General features: G+C 35.0%; 1 protein-coding gene across 3 annotated transcripts in view; it reads left to right on the plus strand.

Annotated features, from left to right (window-relative positions):
- Positions 1 to 17,287, plus strand: part of IFT81 (intraflagellar transport 81) — an 83,511-nt gene extending 66,224 nt beyond the window's left edge. The window contains exons 15-20 of one of the 3 annotated variants that reach the window (XM_024758722.1): positions 5,843 to 5,929; positions 6,932 to 7,003; positions 7,088 to 7,173; positions 10,861 to 10,906; positions 15,955 to 16,048; positions 17,236 to 17,287. In XM_024758722.1, coding sequence (XP_024614490.1) covers positions 5,843 to 5,929; positions 6,932 to 7,003; positions 7,088 to 7,173; positions 10,861 to 10,906; positions 15,955 to 16,048; positions 17,236 to 17,237 — 387 coding nt within the window. In that variant the 3' untranslated portion in view covers positions 17,238 to 17,287. Of the gene's footprint in view, positions 1 to 5,842; positions 5,930 to 6,931; positions 7,004 to 7,087; positions 7,174 to 10,860; positions 10,907 to 15,954; positions 16,703 to 17,235 lie in introns of those variants that run through there. The other 2 variants (XM_024758720.1, XM_024758721.1) reach the window with 2 other exon arrangements.
- The last annotated feature ends 304 nt before the right edge of the window (positions 17,288 to 17,591 follow it).

A 17,591-nucleotide genomic window follows, 5' to 3' on the forward strand; every position in this document is an offset into this window, starting at 1 on the left:
GTGTATTTTACCACAATTTAAAGATTCCTGGTTTTTAAAAAAAACACTTAAAATTATTCATTTTATCATTATTTTATGACTCTTTATTCCTTGCAGTGCTTTTTGTCTAGGAGCCTTATTTTGTCTGCTATTAACGTAAGTGTGGCAGCTTTCTTAGGATTAGTGTTGCTTGGTATGTCTTTTTATTTGTTCACTTTCAGCTTTCTGTGTCCTTATTTTTGTCCTGTGTAAGTCTCATAAATAGCATATAGTTGGATTTTGTGTGGATATAGTTTCTTACATCCAGTTTGAGAATCTTTCTTTAAGAAAATTTTTATTGGAGTATAGCTGCTTTACAGTGTGAGAATCTGTCTTTTAATTGGTGAGTTTAGTCCCATTTACATTTACTCTTATTATTGATACATTGGAATTTATTTCTATTTTGTACATCCTATGTACTGTGCTTTTCTATGTTTCTTTTCCTCTTTCTGCCCTCTGTTGCACCAATCCTGTTTTCTTTATATTCTTTTTTCCCTTTATTTCCTTTTCTATCTTCTTCTATTCTGATATTGTTTACTCTTAAATTTTTAACATATTTTTCCTGCCTAAAGTTAATCAGCTGAACAATTGTTAATCTCCTGAACAATACAGGAACCTCAGAATAATTTAACACCCTCTCCTGCCTTACACATGTGTTGTTATCCTGTGGTATTTTATTTCCATTTTATTTCTTCATCTCTAAAAGTGGTTGTCATGGTGGTCATTACTGTTATAATTACTACTTCATACAGTCATTTCCTGTTTAGATTTACCCACATATTTAGCAGTTCTCACCATTGCTTCATGTACTTTATTCCTTACTTCTGGATTCAGTTTCCTTCTTCGTAAAGTGAAATTTCCTTGTTTTATTTTTTTTTCTTTTAGTAGTTCTCTCAGTAAAGAATCATTGCCAAAAGTAAGCCATCTTTGTTTTTCTTCTTAAATAGTGACTTGGTCAGAAAAAAAATTATTTTCATTGCTTTCTGCTTTCTCTTGTTGTGTTGAGGGATCTGCTATCGGTTTAATTCTCATTTCTTTTTAGATAATGTCTCCCCTATATTTAGTTTTAATTTTTGTTATAGTCACTAGTTTGTTTTATTATTTAGATTCCACAGAAAAGTAATACTGTACAATATTTGTCTTTCTCTTTCTGACTTATTTCACTAAGCATAGTACCCTCCAAGTTCATCCACGTTGTTGTAAATGGCAAAATTTCATTCTTTTTAATGAGTAGTATTCTATTTTGTGTGTGTGTGTGTGTGTGTGTGTGTGTGTGTGGGTGTGTGTACACACCACATCTTCTTTTTCTATTCGTCTCTTGATTGACACTTAGGTTGCTTCCATGTCTTGGCTATTGTAAATAATGCTGCTATGAACATTGGGATGCATATATCTTTTCAAATTAATGTTTTCATTTTCCTTGGTTATATACTCAGGGGTGGAATTGCTGGATCATGTGGTAGTTCTATTTTTAGTTTTTTGAGGAACCTCCATACTGTTTTCCACAGTGGCTGCACCAATTTACATTCTCATCAAAAATGTACAAAGGTTCCCTTTTCTCCACATCCTTACCAATATTTGTTATTTGTGGTCTTTTTTGATAATAGCCATTCCGACAGGTGTGAGGTGATATCTCATTGTGGGTTTGATTTGTATTTCGCTGATGATTAATGATATTGAGCATGTTTTCATGTTCCTGTTGGCCATCTGTATATTTTCTTTGGAAAAATGTCTTTTCAGGTCTTCTGCCCATTTTTAAACTTTTTTTTTTTGAGTTATATGAGCTGTTTATGTATTTTGGACATTAACCTCTTATTAATGATATCATTTTTAAATGTCTTCTCCCATTCAGTAGGTTTCCGTTTTGGCCATGGTTTCCTCTGCTATGCAAAAGCTTTCTTCTGTGGTTGTTGTTGTTGTTGTTGTTGTTTTGCGGTACGCGGGCCTCGCACTGCTGTGGCCTCTCCCGTTGCGGAGCACAGGCTCAGGACGCGCAGGCTCAGTGGCCATGGCTCACGGGCCCAGCCACTCCGCGGCATGTGGGATCTTCCCGGACCAGGGCACGAACCCGCGTCCCCTGCATCGGCAGGCGGATTCTCAACCACTGCGCCACCAGGGAAGCCCTATGCAAAAGCTTTTAAGTTTAATTAGGTCCCATTGGTTTATTTTTGCTTTTGTTTCCTTTGTTTTAGGAGACAGACCCAAAAAATATGGCTGTGATTTAGGTCAAACAGTGTTCTGCCTATGTTTTCTTCTGGGAGTTTTATGGTTTTTTACATTTAGGTTTTTAATCCATTTTGAGATTATTTTTCTTACTAGTTTTTTTTTTTGTTTTAACATCTTTATTGGAGTAAAATTGCTTTACAACGGTGTGTTAATTTCTGCTGTGTAACAAAGTAAATCAGCTGTACATATATGTATATCCCCATTTCTCCTCCCTCCCACCCTCCCTATCCCACCCCTCTAGGTGGTCACAGAGCACCGAGCTGATCTCCCTGTGCTATGTGGCTGCTTCCCACTAGCTATCTATTTTACATTTGGTAGTGTATATATGTCCATGCCACTCTCTCACTTCGTCCCAGCTTACCCTTCCCCCTCCTCATGTGCTCAAGTCCATTCCCTACATCTGCGTCTTTATTCCTGTCCTGCCCCTAGGTTCTTCACAACGTTTTTGGTTTTTTTTTCAGATTCCATATATATGTGTTAGCATATGGTATTTTTTTTTCTCTTTCTGACTTACTTCACTCTGTATGACAGACTCTAGGTCCATCCACCTTATTACAAATAACTAAATTTCATTTCTTTTTATGACTGAATAATATTCCATTATATATATGTGCCACATCTTCTTTATCCATTCATCTGTTGATGGACACTTAAGTTGCTTCCATGTCCTGGCTATTGTAAATAGTGCTGCAATGAACATTGTGGTACATGACTGCTTTTAAATTATGGTTTTCTCAGGGTATATGCCCAGTAGTGGGATTGCTGGGTCATATGGTAGTTCTATTTTTAGTTTTTTAAGGAACCTCCATACTGTTCTCCATAGTGGCTGTATCAATTTACATTCCCGCCAACAGTGCAAGAGGGTTCCCTTTTCCATTTTGAGTTTATTTTTGTACATGGTGTGAGGAAATGTTCCAATTTCATTCCTTTACACTTAACTGTCCAGTTTTCCCATCACCGCTTATTGCAGAGACTGTCTTTTCTCAATTGTATATTCTTGTCTCCTTTGTCATAGATTAGTTGGTCATAAGTGTGTGGGTTTATTTCTGGGCTCTCTATTCTGTTCCATTGATCTATGTGTCTGTTTTTGTTGCCAGTACCATACTGTTTTGATTACCATAGTTTTGTAGTATAGTCTGAAGTCAGGGAGTATGATACCTCCAGCTCTTTTCTACTTTCTGAAGATTGTTTTGGCTATTCAGGGTCTTTTGTGTTTCCATACAAGTTTTTAAATTATTTGTTCTAGTTGTGTGAAAAGTAACATTGGTATTTTGATAGGGATTGCCTTAAATCTGTAGATGGTTTTAATATTTTTATCTTTGGTGTTGTCCAGTTTCACTGCCATGATCTAAGTATAGATTTAGTTTTATCTGCTCTGCTGGAATCTGTGCTTTTTTGTCTCCCATTAATTCTGGAAAAATTCTACATGATATCTTCAAATATTCTCTCCCCTGGTCTTTCTAGTCTGTTCTTCAGCAACTCCTGTTAGATATATGTTAGACGTATTTATTCTGTTCCCTGTTGTTTAACCTCATTTTCATATTTTCATCTCTTTGTCTCTCTCTGTGATGAATTTTGGATAATTTCTTCAGCTCTGTTTTTTAGTTCATTCTTTTATCTCCTGAGTCAATCTTATGTTTATGTCACCTACTTAGTTTTTAATTTCAGTGACTTTTTTTTTCGTTTTTGTCTATTTTTACTCACTGTGCCTTTTTTAGTCTTTTATTTTCAGTTCCTCCTTAATAACTTTAATTATTTTAAGCATACTTATTTAATAGACTTTCTTCTAGTATTCGAAGTTCCTGGAGGTATAGTCCTGCTGTGTGTTTTATATCTTCTGATTCTCACTCATAATGGATTGATTGTTCCTTATATATTTATACTTTTGGATTGTGAGTTTATCTTTAGTAGGGTTTTGTCTCTTGAGTCCTGGCAGCTAAGATGGAGGGTGTGTCCCTCCAGAGTGGTTTTGCTGTTGTTCTGCCAGGTGTTTTAGGAATATCACAAGCTTGGAGCTAATTTTGAGTTAATGTCTCAGCTTGGGAGTTCTTAGACCACGTAGGTAGGGTAAATCCAAATCCCAAACCTGCCTGAGGACAGACTCCTTTTTTCCATCCTCCTCTGAAGTAGCATAGCTGCATTTACTGATCAGTTTGGCCATCAAACTCACAAACAAAAAAAGGCTTTCATATACTATAGTATCTTCATCTCATTGACAGGCTCAGCAGCTACCCAAGTACACAGCCTCTGTTGCCCCTTCTCCCACTTGGGGTGTATGTGACTGTCAACCATGAGAGCCTTAGATGTCTGTAGGTCACTTTGATTCACAAAAGCCATGGCTCCTTTTTCCCACCAATCTTTTATACTGTGCTGGTCACCCCAAACCAGATGCAGTCCCACACAGCAGAAGCACCACACAATATTACCCATTTATGTTAACTCTCCAGTTCCCAAGGAAACTGTGCTGTGTGAAACCATTCCCAGGCTGGCCTGAATCAATCCAGGCCTGGTGTTAACCCTTTATTCACAGGTTTCCAGATCTTTTGCCCTGCCTGGAGATAATATTCATTCTGTTATCAAGATTGACTCCCAACTCCTTCACCAAGTGTAGCCATAGGCTGTCATCCTTTGTTTCTAGTCTTGGTAATTCCTTTTACTTCCTTGAGAGTTCAGTTAGCTCTGGATCTGAAAGGATGTTTGCCCTGCCTTATCAAGCATTTGTTGATACTTTTAGCATTTCCAGGTGTCGGTAGAAGAAGATTTTCAGATTATCAGTTTCAAAATATTATGTTAGAAGAAAGTGTGAAACTACTCAAACAGCCTGAATTCAAATTCTAACACGTCTTTCCAGCAGTACAATCTTTTACAAGATACTTGTCCTTGCACGATGTGGGGATATTAATACCTACCTCAAGAGGTTGTTTTGAGACTTAGTTATTGTTAAAGATAAAGCTCAAACACCCTTAACATGGTTTACAAAGTTCTGATCAGGCCTTTGCCAAAGTCTTCAGCCTCTTCTCACATTTCCCAGACATGCTCCAGTATAATAAACTACTTATATGTCCTAAATTGTCCTTCTCTCTTGTTCCAAGTCCAAGACTTCATACATAGTGTTCCTTTTTTTATGAACATTCTCCTCCTCTTGTCCCTTCTAACTATGCTTACTAATCCTTCGTACCTCAGCTTAGATATCAATTTCTCCAGCAGGTTGTCCGCACTGATCCCCAAGCCTGGGTTAGGTCCAGTGAGTGTCCCATGTGCTCCTATAACACCTTGCATTCATCCATCATAGCACTCAGCCTGTTTACTTGTCTGAGCATTACTTGAGGGGAAGGATTTTTGGCTGTTTTGCTCACTGTTTTATTCCCAGCTTCTAACAGAGAGCCTGGCACACAGCTTAATACATGGCAGCTATTGTTTTTATCAGCACCTTCATCTGTCATAATTCTCAAATGTCTGATTGTTGTATAAATAACTCCTAAGTATGCCAAGAAGCTTAGAGTTAAGTTACAAGACTGACAAGGGCATGTATTGTTTCAGAGCCACATTTTAGGCCTTTGTTTTTTACTTATTCAATTAATTACCCTTTTCATACTAGGAATTAACCCAGGAGTGTGATGAAAAGAAATCCCAGTATGATAGCTGTGCAGCAGGCCTTGAAAGCAATCGGTCCAAATTAGAACAGGTAAGAAGACAGTTTTTATTTTAACAACTTAGCAAAAACTGCCTGTATATGCATATTTTCACTACCAATGTCAAAAGATTCCCAAATCTTTACCCTCATCCCCTGAGTCTGTCTCCTAAGCTGCAGAGATTTTTATGTCTTCAAACTTGATGTGTACATACTAAATTCTCCATCTACACCCCTACCGCCAGAGTCCCAGCCCCCTAGACTTGCACTGTAACCTCCCACCTACTCTCCCCTTCCACGCTTGCCTTCCTAAGGTTTATTCTCCATAGAGCAGTCAAAGAAACCTATACAGCACTTAGGCTACCCTCCACTGGCTTCCTGTTGCACTTAAAATCTAACTTCAGAACTGTGGTCTATAAGGCCCTACCTGCTTCCATGAACTTCATATCCACGTGCTCTACTCCTCGCCCACAGGGCCCCAGCCACACTGGCCGCCTTCTTGTACTTCAGACAGGCCAAGCTTGTTTTCACCTTGGGGGTTTTGCATGTATTCTCTCTCTGGGATACTCTACCACCAACTATTTGCCTTGATCTCTCCTTTTCACCTTTTAGGTCTCACCCTAAATGTCACATCCTCCTAGAGGTCTTCTCTGATCACCTAACATTGCCCACTCAGTCACCCTATCACATTCTACTGCAGAATTTTCTTCATAGCACTTTTTCCCATCTGAAACTACCTTCATTACATGTTTCCTTGTTTATGTCTGTTTCCTCTACTTGAATGAGAGCAGGGACCTGTCTTGTTCACTCCTCTGTCCCCAGCACCTAGCACAGAGCTGGGCACACAGTAGGTATTTAATAAATAACTAAACTTATAGGTTGTAGAGTGATATGAGTGGTCTCTAGAAAAGATTGCAACCTAGTCTATTATAATAAAGTTTCGGTTGCAGAAGAGGAAATACTCTGATGGTATTTCTTTTGTTGTAAATATAGTCATCCTTTCTGTATCTGATTATTCTTTCGATAATGTTGCCCATTTAAAATTATATACATTAGGAAGTCAGAGGACTCCGTGAAGAATGTCTTCAAGACGAAAGTAGATACCATTATACAAATTGTATGATTAAGGTAAGACAAAGAAAGTGGATCAAAAACTTTTCTGAAATTTTTCTGTATCAGGGACTTAACCTAAAGCTTAGTCTTTCCACTTAGAACCTAGAAGTACAACTTCGTCGTGCTACTGATGAAATGAAGGCATATGTCTCTTCTGATCAACAAGAAAAAAGAAAGGCAATTAGGCAAGTAATTTTGTTGTTTTTATATTGAGTTACTTAATGTTTTAATCTATAGAAGTTTTATAAATAAGATGGAATTATACAAAGTCAGAGTACTTAAATAAGCATATAGTAAGATATTATTTAGGATTAAATCTTGTTAAACATCTTCTAGATAGTCCAGCCCTGCTGACTAAGTAAGAATACATATAATTTTTCTTGCTTGCTTGCTTACTTTTTTATTGTGGCAAAAGGTAAATAACATAAAATTTGCCATTTTTAAGTGTATAATTAAAAGTGTTGCATTGATTACATTAAAAATATTATGCAACCATAACCACTATCTATTACCAAAACTTTTTCATCACCCGAAACAGAAACTCTTACAACCATTAAGCAGTTAATCCCCATTACCCCCTCCTCAGGAATACATATAATTTCATAATTGCTTTTTTAAAAGCACTAAGGTTGGTCTATTTTTCAAGTCCTACATGGCCTGGACTCTGGTTGTTGGCCTGCTCATTGTGCAGTGTGAGTGACTGCATTTCAGCTAGAAACTGTGTGACTGCAGTATGTCAGCCTTTAAAGCAAAGAAGGGTGTATAAATACTACTAGTCCTTATATGGTGATTTTTTCTTTTTGTAATACTAGCTTGCAGCATATTGTAATAAATCAAATGCTGTCTTAAAAAATACGTTTATAGTTGAATTGCTAGCTTTGATAAAATGCAGTAATGAACAAGATAAGCTTTCTTTGCCCCTAATCGTAATTCAAATGTTTTGCTTTTACCATTTGGTAAGAACTCAAATGAAGTGTAGGATTCACACTTATTCTAGACTGCAGTTGAGATTTTTAGTGGCATATACATTAATATTACAAAAAGGAATCTAAGAAATATAATGTTTTGCAAAGTCTAAATTTTTTTTATATAATGCAGGCCAGACCAAAAATATCCTATAAATAGGATATTATTTTTTAATAGTCTAACATATTAAACATACAGGGACTTCCCTGGTGGTCCAGTGGTTAAGAATCCCCCTGCAATGCAGGGGAACACAGGTTCGATCCCTAGTCAGGGAACTAAGATCCCACATGCCGCAGAGCAACTAAGCCCACACGCTGCAACTACTGAGCCTGCGCACTCCAGAGCCCACGTGCCACAACTAGAGAGCCCGTGTGCTGCATATACTGAAGCCCGCGCACTCTGGAGCCTGCGCGCCACAACTAGAGAGTCCACGCACTGCAACGAAAGATCCCAAATGCCACAACTAAGACCCGACACAGCCAAATATTAAAAAAAAATAATAAGTCTACATTAAAAAAACATACTGAATGTACTTATTCAAATTCTTTCATTGAATGTAAACTTCGCTCATTAAATCTATATAGTCAATGCTAATATTTCACAAATGTGAGAAGTTAATTTTGTTCTTGAAAAATAAAAGTTTTAGAAATTGTTTCTTTTTTCCAAAGTGATCAATATAAATAGTAAAAAAGGAAATATAGCTCCTGAACTATTGGTTTTCTTATCAGTTTTCTAGCTAGATATTCCTCTTCATCATTTTAAAAATCATTGTAAACCTTTCCCATTCCTCAGTTTTCCAATAGAAAAATACTGCGCCCTGACTAGAGTAGTACATGATAAGAATGTTAAGAATAAAATGGAGTTAATTATACTCTAAATTCACTGATACATGTTTAAAATATTATAACTATTGTAGACACAATATCTTTAACGTTATTTCATTTTCTACTTTTATGGTACTTCCTGGTAAGGCCAAAGGTGTAAGAAATTAGCTTGGTTTTGAAAAATCATCTGCAAATTTTAATTTTACTTAAAGAGGCAGCATATTATATATCAAAGTACTAGAGAGAGACCATAAAATTGTTTCTAACCTGATTTTTCCAGTTCCTAGTTTTGTGACCTTGGACAAATCATTCCTCATCTATAAAATAAGGAGAATAATATATACCACAGAGGCTCAAGTTGAATATAATGTATGCAGCAGTATTTTGGAAATGATACAGTATGAATTCCTAGAGGGCAAGGACCCTGTCTGTCCTGTTTTCTTTTTGAAATCCCAGGGGGGCATGCTTGGTACATAACAGGTGCTCTGTAATTATTTCTTGAATAAATTCATTGAATAAATTAAAATTACGTATTACTGTTATGGGGAAAGAGCATGTGCCTGTCGATTTCTTGATAAAATATAAATGGAAATTCTGAAACAGTTTGGACATTCCTTGGACCTAGGGTAATAAATGAATTATTTAAAGCTCTCTTAATTATAACCATACATTCTTCTTGAGGGATATGTCATTTAGTTCCTCCCAGCTTTTTTTCATTGAAGAGCTAGAAAGGTAAACAATTTTGACTTAGTGTCTCATAAATTTTAAGGGCAAAATGAAGGTTCATCAAGATTGTGTCTATTCCCTTCCACTCTTATTCCTGTGCACAAATTCTACCTTCACTTCAGCTCTGTAAAGACTTCAGGTACTTTTGATTGCCATTCTCTCTATTCTAATCATGTTTACCTCCCTTTTGACATAAATGCAAATCTTTCTTCACTTAAGCTGCTAGAGTTTGTGGTTTATGATTTCTTAGATTCCCAATTTTGTGTTGTTTAATTTCTTCCTAAGTACTACTGTGTAGCTTTACACAGAAATATAGTCTTTCCATACAAATTTGAGGTCTAAAGTTTCTTATCTTCTTGTCACTGGTTCCTTTGTCCTTGGTTCCTGTGTCCTCATCCTTCAGTCTTTGTCCTTAACACTTCAAATCTCACTTTTTGTCTTATATAATATTAAAATATAATTATACCTTTGTTTAAAAATACAATGTTATTTGTATTTCTATTTTTACATTAAAAATTTGTAACTTTTTTAGCTTACAAAAGAAATACTTATAAAAACAAAAAGTAACCATTATCAAGTATAGCACACAAAAATTGAATGTTGTACACACTGCCATACCTCATAAATGTCTACTGTTAATATTTTGTTGTATATTATCCCATATTCTTTTCCCATGCTTTTGCTAATATGTCTGTATATGTGTGTATACATAAATAAAATTAAGCTACATATACAGTTTTTTTCTTAATAATTTATCTAGAATTTTTTCCACTTTAGTATTTATAGATCTACCTCATTCTTTTTTTATAACTCTGTATAATTCCTTTGAACGGATGTACCATAATTTATTTAAACATTTCCCCATCTATCAACATTTAGTAGGTTGCAGATTTTCACTACTATAAGCAATGGTGAAGTAATAGTCTTTGCTTTCATCTTTATTAACTTATGAGAGTTTTTCTGTAGGATGACTTCCTAGAAGTTGGATTGCTGGGTTAGATGCTATTTAATGTTTTTTAAAAATGTGTATCCTTTCTCTCTTCTGCAAACCTCTTTAAAAATAAAGTGTAATTTAAGCAAATGGATTACCATTGATTTAAGTGTAGATTAACTGGAAATGGTACTTAACTTCTTACATGATGTTTTGCCTTGGTTTTTTCCTTATATTACTGTTTATTAGATGAACTGACTAAAGATTGGAAAAGGGAGTGTTTGATAATGGGTTTCATTCTGACTCTAGTACTCTATAAACTGTATCGTCTAATATATTTAGATAGATATGTTAATTTATAATTTAGTTGTATGATCAAATCGATTGAAGTAAATGTAAACTAAATCATTATGTTTACTCCCCAGGGAACAGTATACCAAAAATATTGCTGAACAGGAAAATCTTGGAAAGGTAAGAATGCATTTTTTTTTTGGCCGCGTTGGGTCTTCGTTGCTGCACGCAGGCTTTCTCTAGTTGCAGCGAGCAGGGGCATGGGCTTCTCATTGCTGTGGCTTCTCTTGTTGCGGAGCACAGGCTCTAGGCACACAGGCTTCAGTAGTTGCAGCACATGGGCTCAGTAGTTGTGGTACGTGGGCTCTAGAGCACAGGCTCAGTAGTTGTGGCGCACGGGCTTAGTTGCTCTGTGGCATGTGGGATCTCCCCGACCAGGGATCGAACTTGTGTCCCCTGCATTGGCAGGGGGGTTCTTAACCACTGCACCACCAGGGAAGTCCCAAGAATGTTTTTTTTTTAAATGTGTCTATTCAGGCTTTCAGTACATGGTTATGCCATTGTCATTTTTTTTAAGGTTATAGAGGAAATTGGAACTTTCTTACTCCCTTTCAAAGATGAAGACTCTTCCTTAGGAATTTAGTTTTGTAAAAGTGAAGGCACATGAATTTGGGAGGAGGGGGGAAATCCAGTTTTAAATAACAAAGAGTTCATGCGTAACAAACAAAATGCCACGTTTAATGAACTACAAGTTTCAGATTATTCCCAGGTATCTGGGAATACTGGGATTATACTTATAAGTATAAACTTATTCATTTATTTTATTTAATAAACGCAAAGCTCTTACTATGAGCCAGGGGCTAGTTTAAGTCCTTTAGAAACATTGATTCAATTAATACAAATAATCGAAAAACTTTACTTAAGATACTCACTCCCTACCTGCCAGTCTTATATGAGGGCTACTAAAAATAGGAGCATGTGATTGAGTCTTGTTTTCTCAGTTCTCTGAGCCACTCCTAGTAGAAGAGGTGGTGGGGCCTTGAACATCAGGACTTAAATGACTAATTGATTTTTCTAATTGATTGTAATCTTCAATGATTTTAAATCCATGTTGCATAGTGAATGCTAACCATGCTTCACTATACGCCATTTTTTCTGTTCTTTACTTAGTTTCACTATTGAAAGTTGAAGTTCCTTAGTTTTTCTAATAGAAGTGTCAAGTTTGTAGCATCAGAGTTAGAAATTGTTGGCTGCAGTTTTTCATTTAAAATACTGATTATATATGGGTGTCTAATTTCAACGTTCAAATATTCTTGAGGCTGCAGCCTGGAAATGATTTTATATATATATATAGGCTTGTCCATCCTGAAAGTGCAAATGAAAAATATGGCTTTGTTTCAGTCTTAATGCATTGTACAGTTTAGCTATTGGTCTGACTCAATAAATTGGTGATAGTAAAATTATTCATTCTTACTTTCATTTTTTCATTTGAGTCATTATTAAAAACATATTTACATATATCTGCTTTTACATAAAAGCTGAATTAGCTCCCATAAACCTGTAAGTAATATTCTAATGATGAACTTCAGAAAAACAAATAGTGTAGAAAGCAATGAAGTAATTGCTAAGTAGACTTCTTAAAAGTCTTTTTGAAAAAAACTTTAAAAAGAACTAAAAAAATTAAAAGTTTTTATTATGGAAAATTTCAAGCCTAAATAAAAAAGTGAGGAAATAATGTAAAGAACTCACATGTAACCATCACTCAACTTCAGTAATTAAATTTGTGACCAGTCTTGTTTTATCTATAGTCCCACTTCCAGATTTGCCCATTTTTAGGCAAATTTCAGAGATTTAATTGTTTTATCTGGTCATATTTCAGTATGTATCATAAAGACTCTTTTTTTTAACATAACTGCAATACTATTATCATGCCAAAAATAATTTAACAATAATTGCATAATACCCAATACCCAGTCAGTGTTCAAACTTCACCAATTGTCTCATAATTTCTTAATGGTTTATTTGTTTAGATCAGGATCCTAATAAGAGTTCATACATTGCTATTATTTGATATATTTCTTAAGTCCCTTTTTCTCTAGGTTACTAGTCCATCTTTTTTCTTTACAATTTATTTGTTGGAAGAAAAAAAACCTGATCATTTGTCATTTTCCAGCATTCTGAGCTTTGTTGATGGCCTCCCTGTAGTGTCAGTTAGCATGTTCTTCTGTCCCCAGTATGTCCTGTGAATTGGCAGTTGGGTTTAGAGACTTGATTAAATACGATTCAATATTTGGGAAGCTCTCTTTTTGTAATGTAGGCAGCCAATGAAAATCACTTCCTCAGTCCATTAATTCATTAGAGGTTGCAAAACAGTCATATTCTAATTATGTTGTTCCTTCTTCATTTATTGGCTGGAATAATTCTGTTAAGAGCAACTTACCAACTCTGGTTACTCTAAAGTACAGGTCATATAGGAAAGGCAGAATAACTGCTTGATTTGTTTATTACTGGTTTTCAAAATGATGAGTTCATTTTTTATCATCCTTTAAAAGTATAACTCCCAGATTTAACATGTTTTAAATGTTTCAATCCATTGCAATTATTATTCCTATCCACGCTCAAATTGCCCCATGTTTGGCCGATGGAAGCCTCTTGAAGTCAGCTCCTGAATCCTTTTGAAACAATCCTACTAGGTTTTGATGGCTTTTTTATTTTCTGGAATGACAAAATGTTCCAAACAAAAGGCTCATTCTGTACATTTCCTGTCCCCAATCTGGAATCAGCCATATCTATAAAAAGTGTTCATCTGTTCTTTTTGTATGAATTGTGAATAGATGTCCATCATATTAATCTAAGTAAAAAAGAAACATTAAAGCTGATTCTTCCATTTCATCAGAGAAATTGAGTTCTGTACACCTTATTCCATTTATGAAATGACATGCCATACTCAAAAGGAAAAAATAATTTTCATATTCAAACGTATGTATTTGAATCAAGTTGTACATTCATTTGTACAGTATTTTAACTAGAGACTTTGGGGGCTTTAGGATTTAGTATGATTGTCAGTAATTGACTTTCATCCAGGTATTTCATAAATAATATAATTTTTTGTATGAAAATATTCCTCTATTTCATTTGTTTTGAAAAGTATCTGGGTGGATGCTATGTGTAGAGAAATATTTGTCAAACTTTGAATCCTTTCAAAGACCCAAACTTAATTGCTAAATATGATTAAAGATTATTCTTTCCCCTTCCAGTGTAGTGTTTTACTGCAGGATTTTGGAGGAAAGCAGTAGCAGCAGTCTGACGTCAAGCATGTTCCAGCAAAATGAGCCACTGATTAGTTCATGCCCCGATTGTCAGGCTGTATCATTTAAGAAACAAAGCTTCTTGATCCTCTCACTCCTAGAGTGGATCTAAATTTTCAAGGCAAACACAGAACATACCTAGGCTTTGAAACTGACAATAGCATATGCCTTCCAAACCAGCAAAGACTGGACATCCACAGACCTCCTCATGCCAACTGAGTTTCTGAAGTTAGACCAAGCTATAGTGCTACAATTCACACTATCATATACTAGAATTTGCCTTACCAAGATGGAATATTGTACTGAAAGTTGTAACTTTCCTCCTCCTGTACCACCTCTTCCTTTTAAGAACAATGAAATCTGTGACAAGTATTTTTTGTACATTGCAACTATCCACAAAATAAATCTGTAATAAGTGACAGTAATATAATATTTCTGATACAGACAGTCCCCACCTCCTGTCTTTGGTTCTTTAAATAACTTTTTATAGGTTGTTAGGATTTTGACAAGGAAATTATTCCAATAATATAAGAAAAGTTACAGTTAAGTAGTACCTTAATCTTAAAATCATGCTCAGTACTCTTGATCTGACTTACTACTTTTGTTTTAGTTTATGAGGATAAAAATATTTGTTGTGAGATACTTTATTTGTAACATAGACTTAAATAGATGTATTTGCATGCCAGGCATTGTGTCAAAAAATTGCTGGTTATGTTTAAATTATATTTTCTTAATTCTGTTTTGTTTCCTGTTGCTATTTGCTGTTAACTTTGCTTTTCATTAACCATAGGTGGAGAGGGCAGTCTTTAGAAAGCGTTTTGAACCTGGCCTCAGTTTAGTTTAGCCTCTTATTTGGGCAAGTACCAATGACCAGCCTTTTCACTTATGTGCTTTGGTCACATGTTAAATCAACCGTGTGTACTAAAAGAGGAAAAGATGGAGATGTTCCTGTGTAATCTGTTTCTGTGCCTTTGCTTGTTTTTCTGCCCTTCTTGGTGATTTCTCACACTGTGTGTCAGTGTATGTATTTCTGTCGCACTGTTTCCTTATGTGTGTACTATCATCCCTGTTTTTCTCTTCTTTCCTTCCTTCTTTTCTTTCCTCTCATTGTCTCTGACTTTGTGCCTCCCTTTCTTTGTCACTCTCCTCAATTTGTCATAATACAGAACCAAAGTATAGTTTTGCAATGTATTGAAAAATGTTCTTATTCCTATTTATAATTTTAGAGTCAGTAAGTAGAACAATTTTGGCAGGTGGAACTATATAGGCTAGTAGTAACAAAAACAATTCTGATAAGGATTTGGGCCTTTTTAGAATATCACTAGACCTTCTCCCTGAGGAATATTTACATACAATTTGATTTATTTGGGTATAGAGCATACCCTTAGAGCATACTGATTCAGGAAAGAATACAGTATTTAATAATAATAACATGTATAACACATGGTAGTTTATAATTTTTTCCATATCTATTGTCATGTGGAAAAAATAATCTTATAAAGCAGATACTTTTATAATTACCCCTGTTATTAACCTTAATTAACAATTGAGAAAACTGCAGTCCAGAGAAATTGTCTTCCTTACAGCTAGTGACAGAGCCAGAGTTGGAACTCAAGTCTTCTGACTTCCAAAATCTGCATATTTTTATATACCATGTTACTGCTCCACTTTCCAGATTCCCTTTATTTTTTTCCCCCTTCCTTTCTTTTACATTTTTCTGTTCTTTTTAAATTCAGGTTGTCCTAGATCTATCATAAATTTAGTTAACTTTTATCATCTTCATTTTCATCTATCATAGGAGAACCTGGCTTAGTTATTATTCATCAGATGTACAAAGCATACCATATTCTTCTGATTAGAACAATAGAAGTAAATCCCTATATGAGATTTAATTATTCTTGATTTTTTTTTTAACAATAGAAACTCCGGGAAAAACAAAAAGCTGTACGAGAAAGTCATGGTCCAAATATGAAACAAGTGAAAATGTGGCGTGATTTTGAACAATTGATGGAATGTAAGAAACAGTGCTTTCTGAAACAACAAAGCCAAACTTCCATTGGTCAGGTAATTCAGGAGGGAGGAGAGGACCGGCTGATACTCTGAGTTCATGTGTCATTGTTTGGGGTTTTAGCTGATACTGCTAGCTATAAGCATAATCCCATGGTGTATTCCCTTTCTTGAAAGTGATTTGTGCAACATTTTGCTTTCAGATTAGCCATTCCCTGTTAAGTTTTCTTGGAAAATAAGGTTAAGGTAGATTTAGGTTTTAAAAGTTTTTTAATATGGAAGAGTCTTTTATTTTTTTGCTTAGTTTAGACATAGTGGTGTCTTCTGTGTTTTATGAGACAGGAGACTGAGTTTACTATCTGTAAATGTAAACATATGTCCATTAAGAAACTGTAGGTTTTTTTAAACATAATAACCCAGTGGTTTAATGTTTTTCTTAATCTTTTTTTAACTTTAGAGGAATCTTTTAGGAATTAATATCTCTTGTTTTGAAGAAACATTTATCTGAAGTTCAGCAATTCCTACAGTTTCACTTCAGTTTCTTTTTCTTATGTAAAATTCAAGAAGATTTATTATTTTGAATAACATATTTGTTCTACTTGTATTGTTTAAACACAAATAAAACTTGGTGCACATATCATGGCTATTTATTTAAAATTTATATAGTGTAAATTTTTATTCTTTTTTAAGTAAGTATTCCTGTTATAGTACTGTGTTAAATTTAAGGATTATTATTTATTTTCACCAAAAGTCTAATATAGTATTTAGGTTTGGGGGACTGTTATTTTAAATATAAGAAATTGTCAAAGTGCCTCAAGTCTCTGCTTCATCTAGACAAGGTATTTGAAGATTTCTTTGGTTTTTCCTTAAAGAAAGATACTAAATTCATATGCCACCCTTTACTTCATTTCAGTTTCAATTTACTTTTCAAAATTTCTTTTAGATTTGAAAACTCAAATTTCAAATTGTTAGCATGTCCATCTTGGGTTCTTTCTTTTTAGCTATCCTGGAGAAAACAAAACAAAAACATTTTAATGAAGAAAGTTGTTTCTACCCTGTGCAAAATATACAAACTGGATTAATGGCTTTGGGTGTATTTGTTCCCACATGTGTTCTACTCTTGATTTTTGTTAGAAAGTGTCTTTCTTGGTAATCAGAGAATCTTATTAGCATGGAAATTTTTCGTAATTCTAGGAGCTATTACTGGAAGAGATGGGATCCATCAGAGTATGGAAGAACTTACCAGGAAAGTATAGAAACAAAGTTCTTTTTTTTTTTTTTTTTTTCGGAACGGGCCCAGCCACGGCATGTGGGATCTTCCTGGACCGGGGCACGAACCCGTGTCCCCTGCATCGGCAGGTGGACTCTCAACCACTGAGCCACCAGGGAAGCCCCAAAGTTCTTTTAACATATCTTAAGAAAAAAAGAAGCATTTCAATGTTATTAAGTGGTTTGAATCTGGTCCTCAGCTTACTTTAGCTACTTATTTGGTCAAATATCCGTTACCAGCATTCTCATTTGTGCCCGTAGATCAACTATTAGATCAACCA

Source organism: Neophocaena asiaeorientalis, unplaced genomic scaffold (assembly GCF_003031525.2).
Source record: "Neophocaena asiaeorientalis asiaeorientalis breed wild unplaced genomic scaffold, Neophocaena_asiaeorientalis_V1.1 scaffold77, whole genome shotgun sequence".
NCBI lineage: Eukaryota > Metazoa > Chordata > Mammalia > Artiodactyla > Phocoenidae > Neophocaena > Neophocaena asiaeorientalis.